The sequence below is a fragment of the Phyllobates terribilis genome, unplaced genomic scaffold (genome assembly GCF_046119375.1).
Source record: "Phyllobates terribilis strain yellow unplaced genomic scaffold, ASM4611937v1 Scaffold_5__5_contigs__length_657084704, whole genome shotgun sequence".
In the NCBI taxonomy this organism is placed as follows: Eukaryota; Metazoa; Chordata; class Amphibia; order Anura; family Dendrobatidae; genus Phyllobates; species Phyllobates terribilis.
Window position 1 is genome coordinate 286,744,675 of NW_027362765.1, and position 21,856 is coordinate 286,766,530.

Here is a 21,856-nt window from a genome sequence, read left to right on the forward strand (position 1 = left end):
AAGGAAGGAAGAGGAGCGGAGAAGGCTCCAGGAACGAGGAATCAAGGGATCCCAGGGGTGCGGACGGGCGAGTCGCCACCGCACGCCCGAATCCACCTGCGTGGAGGGGTCAGGCCAAAGGGGGAGACCGGTCCCCGAACTAGTGGAGGCAGGAAACGACCCTCAGCTAGAAACCGGAGGCTCTGACATTTTATGTGGCGCAGCCCCTTGCTCCACCCGCTAGGAAGGCACCACATAGGGTCAGGGAAACTGGCGCCAAGTTTACCAAGAGGAGGCCCGAGGCAGCCGGACAGAAGTGTTGGTAAGAAAGGCCAGACAAAGGACACACAAAGGGGGTCCTGTGAAGCGCTCCAAAGTTATCTGGGAGTTGTCTGAGCCCCTCACCTGGTGAGCACAGTACGACGTGGGCAGCCGTTACCTGCAGACGTGGTCTGGATAATAAGAACTGTGAGTAAAGGCCCTGAACTGCATCACTGACTCCGTGTCGTTACTGCTGCTGCCCTGCACCATCACCCCCATCCTCCGCATACACTGCCCTGAGGCTATACTCCTCCCGTGGGGAGTTATGCTACGCTCTGCTGCACCCACAACACCAGCCTTAGCGGTCTGCCCTGTAGCGGCGGTTCACTCTGACCGCAATCCACGGGTGGCGTAGTCGGACATTTAAACATCAAAACCACATAAATAGTTCCGCCACTGGTTTGACCGCCCTGAGCCACGGAACCGGATCGTCGCCACGAAGACTACAACCACCAGCATCCACCAAAAAGGGTCCGGCTCCGGGTGTCCCAAGGCCCAGGGGGTGCGTCAGAACATTTTCATCACCTTTCACAATCACCAATGGGACAAGGCAGGGATGTCCTCTGTCCCCTCTCTTATACATCCTAGTGACGGAGCACCTGCTCTCATCAATTCGCCATAACCCCAATATTAGGTGGATTGAGGTGGGAGGCACCGAGTACAAGTGCTCTCTATTTGCTGATGATGTCCTAGTATATATCACTCAATCACATATATCCATCCCTGCTGTTATGGCTGAAATAGATCACTTTGTTACATGGTAAAATTTTAAAATCAATGCAGCGAAGTCTGAGGCCCTCGATGTCTCCCTCCCTAAATCCATATAGGATTCCATCCAGTCCAACTTTCCCTTTGCCTGGCCCTCACAGGGTATCAAATACTTAGGAATTCCTATTCATAGAGACCTCTCCCATCTATGTTATCTTAATTTTGGGCCCTTTATTGAACAATTCCATACAGACCACGGTTGGCAAGTTAGAACTGTAAGATTCACTACGTGAACCACTGGTGTTTTGTGGAAAAGCACATGTACACCGCGTTCCAAATTATTATGCAAAAAGTGTTTAGGAATGATAAGGGAAGAATTTGTTTGTTTGTCAGTTAAACTCATTGATGGTGATGTGTGTCAGGGCTCTTTATATCACTGTAAGCAATTGCAGACACCTGTGCTAATTAGTTTGGCAGGTGTGTCCAATGAAAGGCAAGACTACTTAAGAAGGCTCTCTCACATTATTAAGCAGCCTACATTTTCTGCCAAAATGGGAAAGAAAAAGGATGTGTCGGCTGCTGAGAAGCAACAAATTGTGGAGTGTTTAGGTCAAGGCATGACTACAATCAACATTGTGCGATGATCAGGATGAAGTGTCTTGGCAATCAAGAAGTATGTAGCTGATTCACAGTACACACGTGTGCGTGCTGATAAGGGCAAATTGAGGACTCTTTCCTACAGGCAATTACGTCAGGTTGAAAGAGCAGCGGCAAAAAAGCCTTGTCATAGCAGCAGACAAGTTTTTGAAGCTGCTTGTGCCTCCAACGTCCCCCGAACAACAAGATGCAGGGTCCTTCAGAGGTTTGCAGCTGTGCATACGCCATCCTGTCGACCTCCTCTATCCACTTCACACAAGCAGAAACGGCTCCAGTGGGCCAAACATTACATGAAGACTGATTTCAAAACTGTTTTGTTCACGGATGAGTGCCGTGCAGCGCTCGATGGTCCAGATGAATGGAGTGGAGGATGGCTGGTTGATGGACACCCCACGCAAACACGGCTACAGCGCCAACAAGGAGGAGGTGGAGTAATGTTTTGGGCTGGAATCATGGGGAGAGAGATTGTCGGCCCCTTTAGGATCCCTGAAGGCGCTAAAGATGAACTCCAAAATGTATGTGGATTTTCTCAAACAGCACTTCCTGCCATGGTTCAAGAAGAAGAACCGTGTATTTCACAGCAAGATCATTTTTCTGCATGATAATGCACCATCTCATGCTGCACATAAAACATCTGCATCTCTGGCTGATATGGGCATAAAAGGGGACAAACTTATGGTGTGACCCCCATGCTCCCCTGACCTCTACCCCATTCAGAACCTTTGGAGCATCATTAAAAGGAGTGTCTATGATGGCGGGAGGCAGTTCACATCTAAGCAACAGCTCTGGGAGGGTATTCTGTCCTCATGCAAAACAATTGAAGCAGAAACCATCCAAAACCTGACAAATTCAATGGACGAGAGAGTTCAGAAGCTCCTTTCGAACAAGGGGTCCTATGTGAAAATGTAACATCACCTAGAATAAAGTTTTGAGTTGAAAACTGTTTGATTTCAGTTTCTAACAACCTGCTAATGCTTATAATTTCAAAAATGACCATTTTTTTGGTCTTTATTAAAATGAAAAGGTTGATCGAAAAGTTTGGGGGATCTAAGAGTGTGGCAACCCAGTAGTCATGATTACTTCGAATTCTGACAATATGAGGGTCATGCTGCAGGTAGTGCAGCAAGAAGGCACTTATGTGTCTTGCGCATCTCGGAGCCCCAAAATTATTTTCCGGGCTAGATGCAGCTAAAAATTATTTTTAATTTTAAATCTGGTGAAGCTTATTATAGATGGCCTAATAGGATCAGTGCTGCACACTGCTACAAAGCCCAAATTATTTTCCAGTCAAGATACAGATAAACATGATTAGTAATTTGAAAGCTTAAAACGGTTGGTAGGGTGATTTTAACCAATCATCAAGCTTTTACTCTCCCCAGGATGACACAGGGGTAGAAAAGTCGTTTCGGATCCATGATTTGTTCATCTTTATGAACGTGAGTCTGTCTACATTATCAGTGGAGAGCCGCGTGCGCTTATCTGTCAGCACACCACCAGCAGCGCTGAACACACGTTCAGACAGAACGCTGGCTGCGGGGCATGACAAGATCTCCAAGGCGTAAGTGGCTAGCTCCGGCCATTTATCCAGATTGGAAGCCCAAAAAGAGCAAGGGTCCAGTGACACAGTCGTGTCTTCAATGTTTACTTGGAGATACTCCTGTACCATCGTCTCTAGGCGTTGACTATGTGTCAGACTTCTTGTCTCCTGTGGCCTTGCAAAGGATGGGCTAAAAAAGTGGTGAAATGATTCCGCAAAATTGATGTTACCAGCAGATACTGTGGTTCTGTTACGGTTTGAGTGCTGAACACTTGACGGTCCCACGGTTGGCAAGTTGGAACTGTGAGATTCACTACGTGCACCACTGGTATTTTGTGGAAAAGCACATGTAAGATTCTGCAACAGTCTCTGCTGATACTCCTGCATGCGTGCATCCCTTTCTATGGCAGGAATAATTTCTGCAAATTTACTTTTGTACCGGGGATCTAACAGTGTGGCAACCCAGTAGTCAGGATTATTTCTAATTCTCACAATTCGAGGGTCATGTTGCAGGTAGTGCAGCAAGAAGGCACTCATGTGTGTTGCGCATCCAGGAGCACCAAGTCCCTGTTGTGTTGGTGGCGAGGTAACAATCATGCTTCCTTCCTCTGTCCTCTCCCCCCAACCTCGCACAACAGAAATGTGATCAAGGTCTCCCTCATCTGATGAGTCTTCCATCAGTTCGTCCTCCACTTCTTCCTGGGCTCCTGCACCTTCCTCACTAGTTTGGCTGCTACCATGCGCCCTGGTAAAATCATCTCCCCCACCCTCACATGCCTGCCGCCTTGGTGCTGCCGACCGTCTGCACCTTGCAGATGTTAGCCCTTCCGCATACAACTCCTCCTCCTCTACTTCCTCCACCTCCTCTTGTGCCACCACCTGACTCCGAATTCTGTTTAACATGTGCTCCAGCATGTAAATCACCGGAATAGTCATGCTGATAATGGCATCGTCAGCACTAAACATCTTCGTCGCCATTTCAAAACTGTGCAGAAGGGTGCATAGGTCCCTGATCTGAGACCACTCCTCCAGCGTGATTTGCCCCACCTCTGAATCTCGTTGGCCCAGGCTATACGTCAGAACGTATTGCACCAGGGCTTGTCGGTGCTGCCACAGTCGCTGCAACATGTGCAGAGTTGAATTCCACCGGGTAGGCACATCGCATTTTAGCCGGTGAAGTGGCAGGCCCAACGACTTCTGTAGAGATGTAAGTCGCTGAGCTGCGGGATGCGAACGGCGGAAGTGAGCACACAGCGACCGTGCCCTCTGCAGAAGGCCATCTAGTCTGGGATAGTGGGCTAAAAATTGCTGGACAACCAGGTTCAACACGTGAGCCATACAAGGCACGTGTGTGACATTGCCCCGGCGAAGGGCCGCACCCAGGTTTGCAGCATTGTCGCACACGGCCTTCCCTGGTTTCAGGTCCAGTGGAGACAACCATTCATGAAATTGGTTCTCCAGAGCTGACCACAACTCCTCAGCTGTGTGACTCACATTTCCCAGACATTTCAATGTAAAAACCGCCTGATGACGTTGAGCCCTACTGCCAGCATAGTAAGGAGGTGTGCAGGATCCCTTCTGCGCAGTTAGAAAGCTTGTGGCATGACCAGACAGGCTTTGGGTGCAGGTGGAAGACCGAGAGGAGGTTGAGGAGGCAGAAGCAGTGGAGGAACTTTGACATAAAGAGGATTGACGCACAACTCGTGGGGACGGCAAGACTTGGACAGCAGCCCCTTGTCCTGCTGTCACCATAGTTACCCAGTGCCCAGTCAGCGACATGTAACGCCCCTGTCCATGCCTACTCGTCCAAGTGTCTGTGGTGAAATGCACCCTGTCACACACAGAGTTTCTCAAAGAAGCGGTGATGTTGTGTGCGACATGCTGGTGGAGCGCAGGCACACCTTTCTTTGAGAAGTAGTGCCGACTGGGCATCTGGTACTGGGGCACTGCGACGGACATAAGGTCTCGAAAATCCTCTGTGTCCACCAGGCGGAAAGGCAGCATTTCTGTAGCCAAGAGCTTGCAGATGGTGAAATTCAACCTCTTAGCTTTCTCATGGCTAGGAGGAAATGGTCTTTTACTTGTCCACATCTGAGGGACCGAGGGCTGGTTATTGTGCTTAGACGGGGTTGATAAGGGTGTCCCCGGCAAACTGCCGGTCTGTGAGGAAGATGCAGGCGGACATGTTAGGTTGCCTTCATCCAAAGGTGGTGCTATCGATGTCGGACAGCGCTCAACACCAGCTGGTGTTACCACCTCCAAAGAAAATGATGACCTGCCAATCACGCTGGCTGTTGCGGGTAAAGAGGTGGCAGGTCTGCGCCCCAAAACAGGTGTGACTGCTAATCCCCAGTCACAGAGGATGAAGAGGCCGCGGATGCACAAGATATGGCAGACGGTGGTTGGCCCGGCCGGCTAGGCCGCATTGTAGCACACTGAGCTTCCCACTGCAACTTATGCTTCATGTCCATGTGCCGGTTCATGCATGAAGTACTCAAACTATGTATTTTTTGGCCTCTACTTAGCTTTTGCTGACAAATGTTACAGATAACACGAGTTGGGTCATCTTTATCGATCTGAAAAAATGCCCAGGCTATGCAAGGCTTAGCACCCATGCGACCTGAAGAGCCACCACGACTTGTGGTGAGAGGCAGAGTTGTGTTTGAGGATGCAGTTGTTGACGTGCTTCCAGTACTACGTCTCTGTCCAGGAAGGCGCAACCTGACCTCGTCGTCACTAGCATCTTCCTCCACCTCCTCTGCTGACCTCATCTCTTGGCTGACTGTGGGTTGACAGTAAGTGGGATCTCCGACCTCATCATCATCACCCTGTGCGTTATCACACCCGTCGTCCTCAGAGCCAACCTGTTCCTGCCCTGACAAAAAACTAAAGTTGTCGCTCCAATCAGGTATTTGAGTCTTATCATCGTCTTCCTCATTGTCTCCACCAACAGGAGTTACAGTTTGGGAATGAGGGTCTACATTATGGTCAGAACCTTCTGCGTCTGGTCCTGGATCCGACTCATAAAGATTCTGGGCATCAGTGCAGATCATTTCCTCGTCTGGATTCACAGAAGCGCTGGAGTCGACCTCTGATTCCCAGGCTATAGTATGAGTAAACAGCTCTGCAGACTCAACCATCTGTTCTACCTCATACTCAGACGGGCAGCTGGAGATTTGGGAGCTGTGAGTAAGCAAGTGCGATTTGGGTGACACCTTTGAGGACTGGAGTATTTGTGATGTTGAAGTTGATGTGGAGGAGAGCCCACTTAAAGGAGCACTTGATATCCGATGAAGCACCTGCTGTTTTTGTGCCTCATCTGGAATTTGTAGCGATTGGCGTGGCCGTAAGAAAGGGATCTTATCACATTGTCCGCTAAAAGAAGTAGACATTTTAGTTTGGCTGGAAGATGGTCTTTCTTCTGCACCTACCCCACGGACACAACCTTTTTTCCCCTTCCCAACACGCCTATTCCCCTTTCCACCAGCAGCAGGCCTTTTTCCACTCATTTTGGTGGTTAACTAATTCACAACTCTGGAGTTGTTTGCACAAAAAAACAATGGATGGTAACCGAGCAGAGCTGAGTGGCCAAACTGTGGTATTAGGCCAAAACTATTGGCTGGGTTAGATGCAGAAAAAAATTATTTTTAATTTGCAACCTGATGGAGGTCAGTATAGATGGACTAATAGACCAAGTCCCACACACCGCTAGAAGCCCAAATATTTTTTCAGAGCTAGATGCAGAAAAATTTTTTATTCAATTTGCAACCTGATGGAGGTCAGTATAGATGGACTAATAGACCAAGTCCCACACACTGCTAGAAGCCCAAATATTTTTTCAGAGCTAGATGCAGAAAAAAATTATTTTTAATTTGCAACCTGATGGAGGTCAGTATAGATGGACTAATAGACCAAGTCCCACACACCGCTAGAAGCCCAAATATTTTTTCAGAGCTAGATGCAGAAAAAAATTATATTCAATTTGCAACCTGCTGGAGGTCAGTATAGAAGGACTAATAGAACAAGTCCCACACACTGCTAGAAGCCCAAATATTTTTTCAGAGCTAAATGAAGAAAAAAATTATTTTTAATTTGCAACCTGATGGAGGTCAGTATAGATGGACTAATAGACCAAGTCCCACACACTGCTAGAAGCCCAAATATTTTTTCAGAGCTAGATGCAGAAAAAAATTATTTTTAATTTGCAACCTGATGGAGGTCAGTATAGATGGACTAATAGACCAAGTCCCACACACCGCTAGAAGCCCAAATATTTTTTCAGAGCTAGATGCAGAAAATTTTTTTATTCAATTTGCAACCTGATGGAGGTCAGTATAGATGGACTAATAGACCAAGTCCCACACACTGCTAGAAGCCCAAATATTTTTTCAGAGCTAGATGCAGAAAAAAATTATTTTTAATTTGCAACCTGATGGAGGTCAGTATAGATGGACTAATAGACCAAGTCCCACACACTGCTAGAAGCCCAAATATTTTTTCAGAGCTAGATGCAGAAAAAAATTATTTTTAATTTGCAACCTGATGGAGGTCAGTATAGATGGACTAATAGACCAAGTCCCACACACCGCTAGAAGCCCAAATATTTTTTCAGAGCTAGATGCAGAAATTTTTTTTATTCAATTTGCAACCTGATGGAGGTCAGTATAGATGGACTAATAGACCAAGTCCCACACACTGCTAGAAGCCCAAATATTTTTTCAGAGCTAGATGCAGAAAAAAATTATTTTTAATTTGCAACCTGATGGAGGTCAGTATAGATGGATTAATAGACCAAGTCCCACACACTGCTAGAAGCCCAAATATTTTTTCAGAGCTAGATGCAGAAATTTTTTTTATTCAATTTGCAACCTGATGGAGGTCAGTATAGATGGACTAATAGACCAAGTCCCACACACTGCTAGAAGCCCAAATATTTTTTCAGAGCTAGATGCAGAAAAAAATTATTTTTAATTTGCAACCTGATGGAGGTCAGTATAGATGGACTAATAGACCAAGTCCCACACACTGCTAGAAGCCCAAATATTTTTTCAGAGCTAGATGCAGAAAAAAATTATTTTTAATTTGCAACCTGATGGAGGTCAGTATAGATGGACTAATAGACCAAGTCCCACACACCGCTAGAAGCCCAAATATTTTTTCAGAGCTAGATGCAGAAAAAAATTATATTCAATTTGCAACCTGCTGGAGGTCAGTATAGAAGGACTAATAGAACAAGTCCCACACACTGCTAGAAGCCCAAATATTTTTTCAGAGCTAAATGAAGAAAAAAAATATTTTTAATTTGCAACCTGATGGAGGTCAGTATAGATGGACTAATAGACCAAGTCCCACACACTGCTAGAAGCCCAAATATTTTTTCAGAGCTAGATGCAGAAAAAAATTATATTCAGTTTGCAACCTGATGGAGGTCAGTATAGATGGACTAATAGAATGATGCTATGCCCAAAAGATTTTACTTCACTAGGTGCAGTAAAAAAATTGGTATTCTATACACAGGTGGTATATCTTGCAACACAGATAGGCTATTCCACTGACTAACACACTCTGCAATAGGCCAAAAAGGATTAGCTTTGCTAGATTCAGCCAAATGCTGTGAAAAAAACTTGCACAGCACTGGCACAGACCTGCCTGGCAAAAACTGATAGGAACTGATGTAACCTAGTCCTGAAAAGGACTCCAATTACAATTAGTCTTTACTCCCACAATCTATCTATTTAAGAGCACAGACCTGCTTGATAAAAGTCGTAGGAAATGCTGTAACCTAGTCCTTAAAAGGACTGCAATCACAACTATTCCCTACTCCCAAGCTATCTGTATATTTGTGCGAAAATTGGCTTGAAATTAACAAGGTATAGCGCACACAGCAACAGCGGTGCCGTCTAACACGCAGCTGCAGCAGTGAGAAAATGGTGGCGACGGGGAAAATGGCTTGGTCTTATAGGGCAAGGACATGTGACATACACTGCCAATCACACATGCCCTTGCTTGTGTGAAAAAAAGCACTTCGCTTCGTGTGTGCGCTGCTGATAGGCTGACAGATTGCACCTCCCCACTGCAAATGCGGGAAAGAGAAAAAAAAATGGAGATCTTCATTGTTCCTGCAGAGATCCATCCCCTGCCCCTCCCCCCGCCCCGCTGTACACTCAAACTGCGTATTAACATTAATTTTCATCATTACTGAGAAAAAATCCAGTTATGATTTTGGTGCACGAACAGTTATCGAACATAACCTCGAACAGCCGAATTTTTCTCAAATTGTTCGTGTTCGCCGACCGGCTCGAACACCGCCCAAAACAGCTCGAATTTGAGATTGGCGAACAGTTCGAGTAGAACAACGCTCATCTCTAATGATGATAAACCTCCCAAACACCAGTAATTCAACAGCTTGGTAAACTACCTCCAAAATGAAAAAATACAGCTTCCCACATGAGCAAGCACTTATGACTCTTAGCTTCTATATGTACTCCATCCAGATAATGTTTTCCCTTTCTACCATCTCCCAGGCTGGGTGTCGAGCTGCTTCTGTTCTCATGCAATATGGAATAATCGCTAACTACTGCTGGCTGTTGGTGGAAGGGATATATCTACACAACCTGCTGGTCTTATCTGTGTTTTCAGAGAGAAGCTACTTTACTCTGTATGTTTGCATCGGATGGGGTAAGTAAGGAAGTCATGCAGAAGAACTATTGATTCGTCCTACAAGACTACAAAGCTACTAGCATAAAAAATGTAGTATTGAAGTAACCTTCCTATGTGGTGACTAGATGTCATGTGTAATACAGACGGCAACATCACCACTCTCTGAGAAGTTGTAGTCACTTCTGGTAATGGTAGGTGGGGAGGTCTACGGGTTTTGCTGGGTTATCCAGCTGCCATCACATGGGTGCTCACATGGATTGCCATCACAGATCCTACTGGGAAAATAACCAAACTTAAATAACAGTGCGGCAGATTCATAGTGAGCAAAAAATATTTAGACACTCAAAATCATATCTCTACGAGATTCTTGATGAACGTCTTGTTTCTATACTGTGGAGACAGACTTCATGCTTCTGTAATGTCCTTCACCACCACATTTTGGAACATGACTATGGGGATCCATTCAGCATGAATGAGGTTAAATAGTTTGGGTAAGACATAGTTTGACCAAGTAGCATACATTTTTTATGGCTTTCACTTTGTGCAAAGGTGTACTGTCATGCCTGGAAACACTGCCGTAAGGCTATGTTCCCACGATAAGTATTTGGTGAGTTTTACACTGATTATTAGGTAAATTAGATTACTTGCGTTTTTTACATGTGTTTTTATTTTGTTTTTAACTCTGCAGTCTTTGTCTTTTTTTGACATGTCATCTTTTACATAAAGCTGCTTTGTTTTTTTATACTTCATGGTATTTTGATTTGATAAAACTTTATTGTTACTATCATGTGCGGATTACATGTGTTTTTTACCTGTGGATTTTTAGCATGATCACATCTAATGCAATTTTATGGGGAAAATCTGCACATAAAACTCAGCGTACAGAGGAATTGGCATGTTGTGGATTTGAGACACGCACCGCAGGTCAGTTTACGCTGCGTGAAAAAATAAACATAATGGACATGAGATTTCTATAAATCCCATCCACTTTACTAGAAATATAAGAAGCTGTGTTTTTTGCGCAGTGAAAATACCCAGTATCAAAAACTCAGCAAAACTCATCATGGGAACTTAACCTAAGGCAACTTGATATTGCATGATGTGTTTTTAAGATATTCTATTGCTTATGTTTTCCTATGAAGTCCGCATTGCTGGGTGCTTGATTTTATGAATTTGCCAGCAATGCATTATAGTTAAAATGGCTGAACAAACTAATTAGAAAGGGTACACAAACTTTAAGCTTTGAATTCTTCTATTTCAATAAAATACTCTTTGTGAACTTTAAGTAATTCACATGTCAATTCACCCTGGACTTGACCTATATTTCAGCTGCACCCCAGAAGAGAATCACACACAGCAATGATCTGATATAAATCTACTGTGTGTATCATTCTACAGCCTAAATAGGGCTGCCATAAAGATTGCTGGAGGCTTCACAGAGCAAAGAACAATATTGTTTTATGTCTAGTACTGTAAAGGTATAAAAACATACGAACATCATGGAGTTGTCCTGCTGGGACCTAGGACAGAGAAGTAGCCCTTCTGTCGGATTGGTGCTTATTCTCTTGTATATGAGTTGCCCCTATATCACATCATATATAATACTTTATTTTCCTGCAGTAGCCGCTGCAAAGGGAAATGCTTTACAGCTACAAGGATCATGCGGCTTTGGGAACATGACCTGTGTCTGTCTATGGTGAAAGACAAACCCTTTAACTTGGCTGATCTCTCATCAACTAACACCATCTATTGATAGGACACTTGGCCACCCCAGAACAACCATGAAAATAACTTGATTTAAGGGAATTAAAAATAAATCCTAGCTAAATCTTCTGGATTTATATTACTCATTTAGTCTCATTGTCTCTTATACAGGCGCTCCTCTCTTATTCATCATTCCTTGGGTGGCTGTGAAATATACCTATGAGAATGTAATGTAAGTACATTTATTTTTTGGAAAATAGCAAAAAGGCAATGGTAGTTACCAGCCAAGATGCTCAAGGAAAATGCACAACAAGATGCAGCAAGCCCCTTTTGTAAGAAGGAGGTAACACTGGTGCAGAATGCTGATTAACAACCACTCTCAACCTCTTCCTCCATGGAGGGGGTGATTGCTTAGCACTAAAACTGCACACAGATGAAACTTGCAATAGAGTGTGAATTGCGCCCTATTGCAAAAGGGGCTTGCTGCATCCTGTTGTGCATTTTCCTTGAACATCTTGGCTGGTAACTACCATTGCCTTTTTGCTATTTTCTATTTGAATTTTGGAATTTTTTTTAAAAAGATTCCATCTATTGCTTTGGCTGGGCTGTTTACATTTATTTTTTGCTATGATTTTTTTCTGAAAAAAAGATATTGTTTTAATTTGATCTGAACTGAATTAAAAAAGTTTAAAGTTACTATATAGTATTAAAGTGTAAATGTTTTACTTAAATAGTAAATAAAGTAAACTAAAGTTGTGCTAACATAAGATGCTAAAAAAGACACCAATAATACGTTTGTTAAATATGGCCTGCAAAGTATATAAATAGATGCGAGCAAAGGTTAAAAATCAGGGAAGGATGTGTGTTCACAGGTACGAAGTGTTACCTTCGCAGCCCCCATAGTTACTCAAATATGTAAGAACTTGTATGAGCAGTGAAATAACATCAGCTGAGACATAGTGCAAGGATCACAGGTAATGCTGATGCAAGTTGATTCTCATAAAATGAGCTCTGTTTATTTAAAAGCTGTTGCGGATGATAAGACTCATTACTGCTTGTCACAGGGACTGGCCAATTTCCTGGAGTTCTGGAGCAGAGCCAAATGTCAGCAAACGTCTTTGAAACCCATGAATCTGTAGTACAGCTATTATCTAGCACTTCTCTCCACTGCAAATCTTCATTATGCACTGGATTTATAACAATTCTGCATTTCCCCAAGAGTAGTGGTATTGGAATATTTCACTTTTCTCACTAGCCACAAAATAAACTGACTTTCTTCACCTAATATTTCAGCTTTGCTGTGTAGACTGGGACAGAATGAGCACATTGATCTCAGAAGGAAACAGCTGTTAGCCAATATTGTTTTATGTCTATGACTAGCCCAAAGTTTACTCAGAAATAAGTGTTAATACAAGATTACCTAGAAAATATTTTTAACTATAGTGGTGTGAAAAAATGTTTGCCCCCTTCCTGACTTCTTATTCTTTTGCATGTTTGTTACACTTAAATGTTTCAGATCACAAAACAAATTGAAATCTTAGACAAAGATAACACAAGTAAACCCAAAATACAGTTTTTAAATGAAGGTCTTAATTATTAAGGGAAAAATCCGAACCTACAGGGCCCTGTTTGAAAAAGTGATTGCCCCCACCCTCTTAAAACATAAAGTAACTGTGCTTTATCACATCTTTGGGAAGTTGAGTTGAATTTCCCTAGCCACACACAGGCCTGATTACTGCCACACCTGTTCTCAATCAAGAAATCACTTAAATAGGACCTGCCTGACAAAGTGAAGTAGACCAAAACATCCTCAAAAGCTAGACATCATGCTGCGATCCAAAGAAATTCAGGAACAAATGAGAAACAAAGTAATTGAGATCTATCAGTCTGGAAAAGGTTATAAAACCATTTCTAAAGCTTTGGGACTCCAGCGAACCACAGTGAGAGCCATTATCCACAAATAGCGAAAACATGGAACAGTGGTGAACCTTCCCAAGAGTGACTGACTGACCAAAATTATCCCAAGAGTACAGCGACGGCTCATCCAAGAGGTCACAAAAGACCCCACAGCAACATCCAAAGAACTGAAGGCGTCACTTGTTTCAGTTAAGGTCAGTGTTCATGAATCCACCATACGAAAGAGACTGGGCAAAAATGGCATGCATGGTAGAGTTCCAAGACGAAAATCACTGCTGAGCAAAAAGAACATAAAGGCTCATCTCAGTTTTGCCAGTAAACATCTTGATGATTGCCAAGACTTTTGGAAAAATACTCCGTGGACTGACGAGACAAAAGTTTAACATTTTGAAAGGTGTATGTCCCATTACATCTGGCATAGAAGTAACACAGCATTTCAGAAAAGGAACATAATACAACAGTAAAATGTGATGCTGGTAGTGTGATGGTCTGTGGCTGTTTTGCTGCTTCAGGACCTGGAAGACTTGCTATGGTAAATGGAACCATGAATTCTGCTGTCTACCAAAAAATCATGAAGGAGAATGTTCGTGACCTCAAGCTGAAGCGCACTTGGGTTATGCAGTAGGACAATGATCCAAAACACACCAACAAGTCCACCTCTGAATGGCTTAAGAAAAACGAAATTAAGACTTTGTAGTTGCCTAGTCAAAGTCCTGACCTTAATCCGATTGAGATGCTGTGGCATGACCTTAAAAAGGCGCTTCATGCTCAGAAACCCTCCAATGTGGCTGAATTACAACAATTTTGCAAAGATGAGTGGGCGAAAATTCTTCCAGAGCGTTGTAAGACTTATTGCCAGTTATCGCAGATGCTTGATTGCAGTTGTTGCTGCTAAGGGTGGCCCAACCAGGTATTAGGGTTAGGGGGCAAACACTTTTTCAAACAGGGCCCTGTAGGTTTGCATTTCTTTTTCCCTTAATAATAAAGACATTCATTTAAAAACTGCATTTTGTGTTTACTTGTGATCTGAAACATTTAAGTGTGACAAACATGCAAAAGAATAAGACATCAGGGAGGGGGAAAAAACATTTTTTCACACCACTGTAGTGTTGGAGACTTTTATTCTTGCACATATATATGCAGTACACATACTGTATATACAGTTTGTATATATGTATAGTTGGTTAATTGTCCTGCAGAAAGTCACATGGTCCTAGCAAGGCATATTAAACATACTTGACAACTCTCCGGGAGCAAATCTGGTCAGTAAATCTTCCAGGCCCCACTGAACTTGCTCCAAATCTCCAAGAAATAGTGTTGCTGCAATATTTCCTCATTCAAGGAGGCAGCAAAAGGAACGTATGGGGGAGGGGAGTTCATGACTTTGGAATAGTGCATGACTACATAAAAAATAGCTGTGTGCTTTGCGTGCGGCAAATAATGTTTTCTCCCAGTTGTTTGCCTTGGAAGGTTGACAGGTATGATATTCAGCATCTAAGAAAAAATATGTAATTGTATCGATAAATTAAAGTTGTATATCTATTTGTATAACAGTTTTCAATTGCTATTTTACACTAGAAGAGCCATTCTCCAGGATAAGATTATACAAAATTTGTAATCAAAATAAAAAGGGTTAATGTTGATTTAGTAGCAGATTTGATCTTTCATTAAAATTCTTAAAGCCTTTAGGAGCCAAATGAAATCAATAATAAGTGGCCTGTGGTCAGTATAGAAGGAATGACCATTGGATGATTAAGAAAAATCTTGGAGACATATTCAGTGCTATTAATGACTATTGTACATCACAAAGAAGTCGGTGTCGAAATGCATTCTGTTTGACTCTTGAAGAGCAGCTCTTAATCATGATATTCATGTTTCCGTATAGGTGTTGGACCACAAATCACAACATGGCATTTTGGTGGATCCTACGGTCTCCTGTGTTCCTTGCTATACTGGTAATTCATGGTAGAAATTATACTCCATACAATTGCCATATTACAAAACAGTGTGCAGCTTACTATTAAAGGGTTAAAAAAGGAATGTACATTATTGAGATAGTGCCCTATTTGGGACTTCTAAAGAAAAGGCTACTAAAGAACTATAAAAGAATGCCAGAACATACCACAAAAGTACCTATTTTACTTGAGTCTTTGAGGCACAAGAAATTGGGTTCACTGAGCTTACTGATTTCAGTGGTGTGTCATGCATGCTCCATTTGGCTGAGCATGCATGTGTTTTCAATGGGGAGAGCGTGCATGTGTTTTCATTTGCCAGGGGAGAGTTGGTAGGCCCCCATACAAATAAGATAGATGGACATATTTAAAAGATCCAAATTTGGAGACATGACTGAGAGACTTCTTCACCTGTAGCAAAGATTCATTTTACTGCCCAAGTCTTATTTCTCTGCTGCCTTGCTAGCACCCAGCTATGACCAGCATGGTAACCCAGTGACCTATTAACCGTGACCCAGAGATAAAGTGCTCAAACACTGGGATGTAAGATGGCACAGCTCCAAGTTATCTAGTAGTTACTACTCCTCTTACTAGAAGTACTCCATCTACGTACAGTAATCTTGTGATTTAGAACATGGAAGTGATGATACCATTTTTTTCACATACAATTCATTTCTAATTTCAAAAGACAAGTGTAACATTTTTTTAGAAACCATAGAAAATACATTGAAAATTACAGGGTTATTCCCACAATATCAATCATTATTCAGTGGCTTAAAATCACAACATAAATAAGTTGTCAAATGCAATCAATTTCCAAAAAGGCGCGCTTCTCCTGATATCATCGACTGAAAATCTGCATTTTAGATGCTTTTGCTTCCCTGGTTTCCCATATGTACATGCTGTGACAGGTCGCACATGCTCAGTATATTCCTGCTATTCTTCCATACTGGGTATCCTTTTACTTTCCAGTGACACAGCTGATTGTGTAACATGGCGTGGGGCGGTAGCCATGAGAGTTACCAGTGTGAGATATGTAGATCAGCAGAGCAGACTGTCAGTCATTACAAGTCTCACACTGGTAACTCCCCCTTTCATTTAAAATAAGCTCTGGAGGCAGAATCTCAGAGAGATCTATGTTCAGAATGCCTGTGTTAAAAATAATAGAAACAGGCAACATTGCGTCTCTGCCGCTGATCTGGTAATTGTTCACCGGTTGCAGCAATGACATCGTGTCAACAGCGTGCCATCAATAACTGTGCCTGGGTTGTTGGTCCTGGGAAGGGTGAATATCAGTTGTATTTATTATTTTTAACATTGCCACACTGATAGCATGCAGAATGATGACAGGGAACCCCCCCATTAATAATTCAATTGGAGAAATCTTGATTTTTAGTAAATTTACACGACTGTTGAACTCATTATGCAAGGGGAGCTATTACTATTCAAAACAGAAAAGAGGGATAGATGGTAGCCCTCTCTAATATTATGTTTTAAAATATTTGTCATGGATACAAGGCCCTTTATGATCATTTTAAATTTTGGAAATAAATGCAGTAACTTTACCCAGTTTTAAAAAAAACTGTGCCAAAGCCCTTCTTAATAATCACTGCCTACAAAAAAATTCAGTTACTACAATCGAAGTCCTTGGAGGCATTAAGTGCCATAATGGACCTCTATCCTCTCCTTCCTATTCTGTAAGTTCTTAAAGTCTTTTAAAATGATCTGAAGTCGAACAGCTTCTCATAAAACCACAGAACCCTAGCACGTACCTTCACATCAGAATTCAGGAGGGAGATCAAATGGTAAGAAACCAATGTCATTATATCCATCCTTGGGGATTGGGCTAATTCTGGCTTTCCTCATTGAGGAGGAAGAAGATCTCTTTTGCAATGTATCAATAATGACATTCAGTAATGGCGCCACTAGAACTTCACAATATATTTTTTAAAAATCTGCTCCTCTAATCTATTATTACCAGATGAGAAGATCCATTGCTTATATACTTCAGTTTTACTGTTGTATTGTAGCAGATCATCAGGATGGTAACCTGGTGACAAGGTTCCCTGGTCAGCTAGGTCCATTATATTTGTGTGACATCCTTTTCAGTACCAGTTCCCTTTGTTCTGCTTCAGACACTGGGAGACGTTGCACCTTTGTCGCAGGCCACATGAAGCCACAATTTTGTGGTCCTATATGATTCTCTGGGACTTCTGGTGCTGTCCTGGCTGTGAGCTGTCTTTGGTTTCCGGCTGTTAACCCTGGATGTCCTTGCTGGCTATTTATGTTCCATAATTCCTGTTCCCCATTGCCAGTTATAGTTCTCCTAGACCTGGTTCGCATATGTTTGTCTGCCCCTGTCCTGCTAATATTTCCTTTTATTTGACCTTGGCCGATATTCTGACCATCCACCTGCCTCCAGGTTTTGACGTGGCATTCCGATAACCCTTTGCCTGCCAGATCCACGAGCTAGGCTACCACACACACTGCCCCATGACAATTTGCTGGTCTTTTAAACTAAACAAATAAATTGATGTGCACATGTTCTGCATAGATGGAGAATATGCTCTCACAATCCTTTAATTCTTGTATGTCCAAGTAACCTCAATGACACCATTCACCTGTCTGACTATGTTCTCCTATTTCTTTCAGATCAATTTCTTAATATTTATGCGGATTATCCAGATACTGTTGTCCAAGATGAGAGCTCATCAGATGAGGTACACAGACTATAAACTCAGGTGAGAGACATGTGAGCTCAGCAGGATGATAGCAATGCTAAGACACTACGGGACATCACGTTCACAACTGAAGGACTAGGTATTATGGGAAAACACCTATGTGTGTGAGGTACAAATCCACATTTCATGCAATGTTTCTCCTCAGATTGGCCAGGTCCACACTCACCCTGATCCCTTTGCTCGGAATACACGAGGTGGTATTTGCATTGATCACAGATGAAACTGCACATGGGACTCTGAGGCTGGTTAAACTCTTTTTCGACTTATTCTTTAGTTCATTCCAGGTAGGTAGGTTCTCTAGATCTTGTTTGGTCTCTGATTCCCAGCAGAATCTCGCAACATTACTCAATGTTTTCTCCACAGGGTATGCTGGTAGCAGTGCTGTATTGTTTTGTCAACAAGGAGGTAAGTGAGGGTATTTTAGAATGGATGGTGGGACAATTTAGCCTAAACAGACAGCAAAATTTCCATAAATAACTCTGTTCAATGTTTTGCCAACAATATTGTGCATTGTAATGTTTTTTTAAAAGAAGAACTGTCAATCAATAAGACCAGGTCTAAGTGAATATATCTAATCCCTATGACATAACAGGTAGCGTATGTCTATTGCCAGCTTAGTGGGCAACATACTGGAATTTAGATTTCTTCACAACTTCTAAGGTTTTCATCAAAACAATCTCATGGCTAAAGGAAGCGATCCTGTAAATAACATAAGATTAAAGCATAACTACATTTGGAAAGCTTTTTATAAAGATTAAAACTGATGGCAGGAGATGCAGTTAGAATCGTAGGCTAGACCAGAAGAAAAGAAGCATCAGATGCTGAAGGCTCTTCTGCAAAGGAAAACAGTTGTCAAAGCAGAGGTAAAAGTTGTTTTCAGAGCACCATATCATTTGGATTATAGGGGTTGTCCTGGCTTGAAACAAAGTCAGCAGTCACATAGAGTAACTGAAGACTGCCGAATCCCAGAGAGTCCGGCAGACTTTTGTCCCAAGCCCAGGATGCCTCTTTGAATTCAAGTGAAAACCAAAACTTCAGGCATAACTTTCGTTAGCCCCTTGTTCAGAGCCACTGAAACTGAGCAGCAAAACAGCACAGTTTAGATGTTAAAGAAGTTGTCCAGTACTTTATATTACCCCCCCAATATATCCCCCCGGGGCCCCTAAGACTTTTTGTAAATACCTTATGTTGCTGATAATGCCTGTGAGCGGTGCTATCGGTGGCTGCTCACAGGCATCACGTGACCCCACGCTGACGTCACGACAAGTGAGGCGTGACTCAGCACTGGGGTCCCCACAGTGGCTGCTAGGTTGTGGGCGGGGTTACCCCCGCGTCACATCCAGCATCCACCGCGCGCTTTCCCAATGAATGGGGAGAGGCAGAGCGCGCTGTGGATGCCAGGTGTGACGTGGGGGGTAGCCCCGTCCACAGCCTGGCATCCACCTGGAACGCGGAAGACAAAGACCCCCGGCTGCTGCCAGCATTTGTCGTGACATCAGCGGATGTCAGAGCCGACTGCAGTCGGGGGTCACGTGATGCCTGTGAGCAGCCAGTGATAGTGCCGCTCACAGGCATTATCTGCGAAGTAAGGTATTTACAAAAAGTCTTAGGGGCCCCGGGGGGTACATTGGGAGGGGATATAAAGTAGTATACAACCCCTTTAATTACTTAATCCTACCTTTCAACATTACCGGCCAACAACCTAATGTTCACGGAGACCTGCCGATACTCCACCGACAGATGATGTTAGAGTAGAGTCTGGAGACCCCCATACACATTAGGCGAGTTCTAACAAGTTTAATGTGTATGAGTACCTTGACAACAGTGTGTTCACTGGGGATTTTATCATCGTGACAAAACAGTGAGGCCTTGAGTCCTTATGACATGGAAAAAATAGGGTTTAACACAAATCTACATTTTCAATTTTCAGTAAGTTTGGCTTTACAGATCTATTAATCTAATACTTACAAAGCTAAACATTACAGAGAAAACCCGAATAAAGTAAATAAAAATGTTATAAAATTAGAAATCCTTCTGGCACCTTGCAATTAATCTTCATAAACTAAGATTAGTATACTAAGGCAAATATTTTCATTATCCTGAGAGTTACACATTAGTAGGGCTGCTTCCTAAAAGCGGGATGCCAAGGACTTGGATGCTCAGAGGATTCCAATGGGCACGCTCCACCACATGCTCTACACTATATATGCAAGTCATATATGTATTTTCTTTAAATTCAGTGATCCATTCACTGTAATAACTGTCTATGGCTTCCACTTGCGGCGCGGACTCCTGCTTCCTGCTCAGGACATCTGCATCTTTATTTATAGAGAAGATATGTAAATCATTGTCTATCTGTAAACACAATCTTCTGCCAAGCTTTAATGGAAGATCTGTACAGATGTGAGACTTGGAGACAGCAGTCTCAATAATGGAGCAAACATGCATAATAATATGAAAGGAGATATGGGGGAGGCCTGGCCTTATCAGTCATGTAAATCTGCACACATAGCCCCAAGGCCCAGAGCTGTATGTGCAAAGAGTTCTAAGTGATGGGTAAGTGATGTACTTCTACATAAAGATGCTGAGCTGCGAAGGCCACCAATGTATTCCTTTATTTCAGAAGATAGTATTCTAAAGAAGCACTCCTCCTCCCAACAAAGTTTTTATCCTCTTATTATATTGTGTGACGCCCAGCTGCGCTTGGTATCACAGATCCTAGAAGGGTGTATTGATGGATTCCTCCACAAGAGGCCCCCATAACCATTCACACATCTCCACCTTCCACCTCAGACCAGCAGAGGGAGCCCGTTAGGGAGATAAATAGGGAAGGTGGAGCCAGGCAGCAGTCAGTCTAGGCTGGAGTCGACAGAGAGTAAACCTGTTGAGAGAGAGTTCCTGCAGAGTGAGACACAGAAAGAGGTCAGTCTGCAGTGGAGCACAGTCCAGATTCAGTTGTAGCTCAGAGCAGTGAGCTTTAGGTGTGCCGGCGCCATAAGATCGGTGAAGCGCGGCAAGCTGCCGTTGGTGTGAGTAGCTTAGTGAGGGCCCGAGTAGGCCGAAGGCGAGTGGAGAGTTAGTACATAGGGGGCAGAGTAGCTTAACTTGCTCACCCCGAAGAATTTACCGGACACCGGGTCCGAAGTTTACCGGGATCTCTATGACCCAGTAAGACATAACCGGAATCCCTGGAGAACTACAGGTCCCAGGATCGCTAAAGTGCTGATACGTAACAGAGCCAGGAGACACATAGGCCCGCAGCTAAGGTGCGTGTACTCCAAGAGAAGGCCCTACCGCAAAGTCAGCCAGCGCAGGACAGAGACAAAGTTAGGCCTAGCTCCAGGCAGGTCAGAAACTTACTACGCAGAGGCAAGAAACAGGAGGCCCAAAACCCGCTCATTGGGGAGGATCCTGACATGCACCCTTCACCCTACAGTGCTCCGGGATGTGCCTGAATTTCCATAAGTAAAAGGTACTGAAGTGACAATCGTGTCTGTCCCTGTTCTTGCTCTGACCCGGCTGGGTCTCGTCTGTCCTGCATACCCCTTCATACACTGCTCCACTTGTGGGGAGCCATACCATCAAGCTGCCTTATCACCGGCCTCAGTGGACTGCGCTGCGCTGGTGATCCTCACCAGAAGCTACAGGTGGCGTCACGAACTCTTTTATAAACCTAACAA

At 43.3% G+C, this 21,856-nt stretch overlaps 1 protein-coding gene across 3 annotated transcripts in view; it reads left to right on the forward strand.

The window, feature by feature from the left end:
* GCGR (glucagon receptor) overlaps nt 1-21,856 on the forward strand; it is a 165,694-nt gene that overhangs the window by 128,938 nt on the left and 14,900 nt on the right. For all 3 annotated transcript variants that reach the window (XM_073684205.1, XM_073684204.1, XM_073684206.1), the window contains 6 exons: nt 9,727-9,880; nt 11,738-11,798; nt 15,369-15,438; nt 18,088-18,176; nt 18,322-18,460; nt 18,540-18,581. In XM_073684205.1, coding sequence (XP_073540306.1) covers nt 9,727-9,880; nt 11,738-11,798; nt 15,369-15,438; nt 18,088-18,176; nt 18,322-18,460; nt 18,540-18,581 — 555 coding nt within the window. The remainder of the gene's footprint in view (nt 1-9,726; nt 9,881-11,737; nt 11,799-15,368; nt 15,439-18,087; nt 18,177-18,321; nt 18,461-18,539; nt 18,582-21,856) is intronic.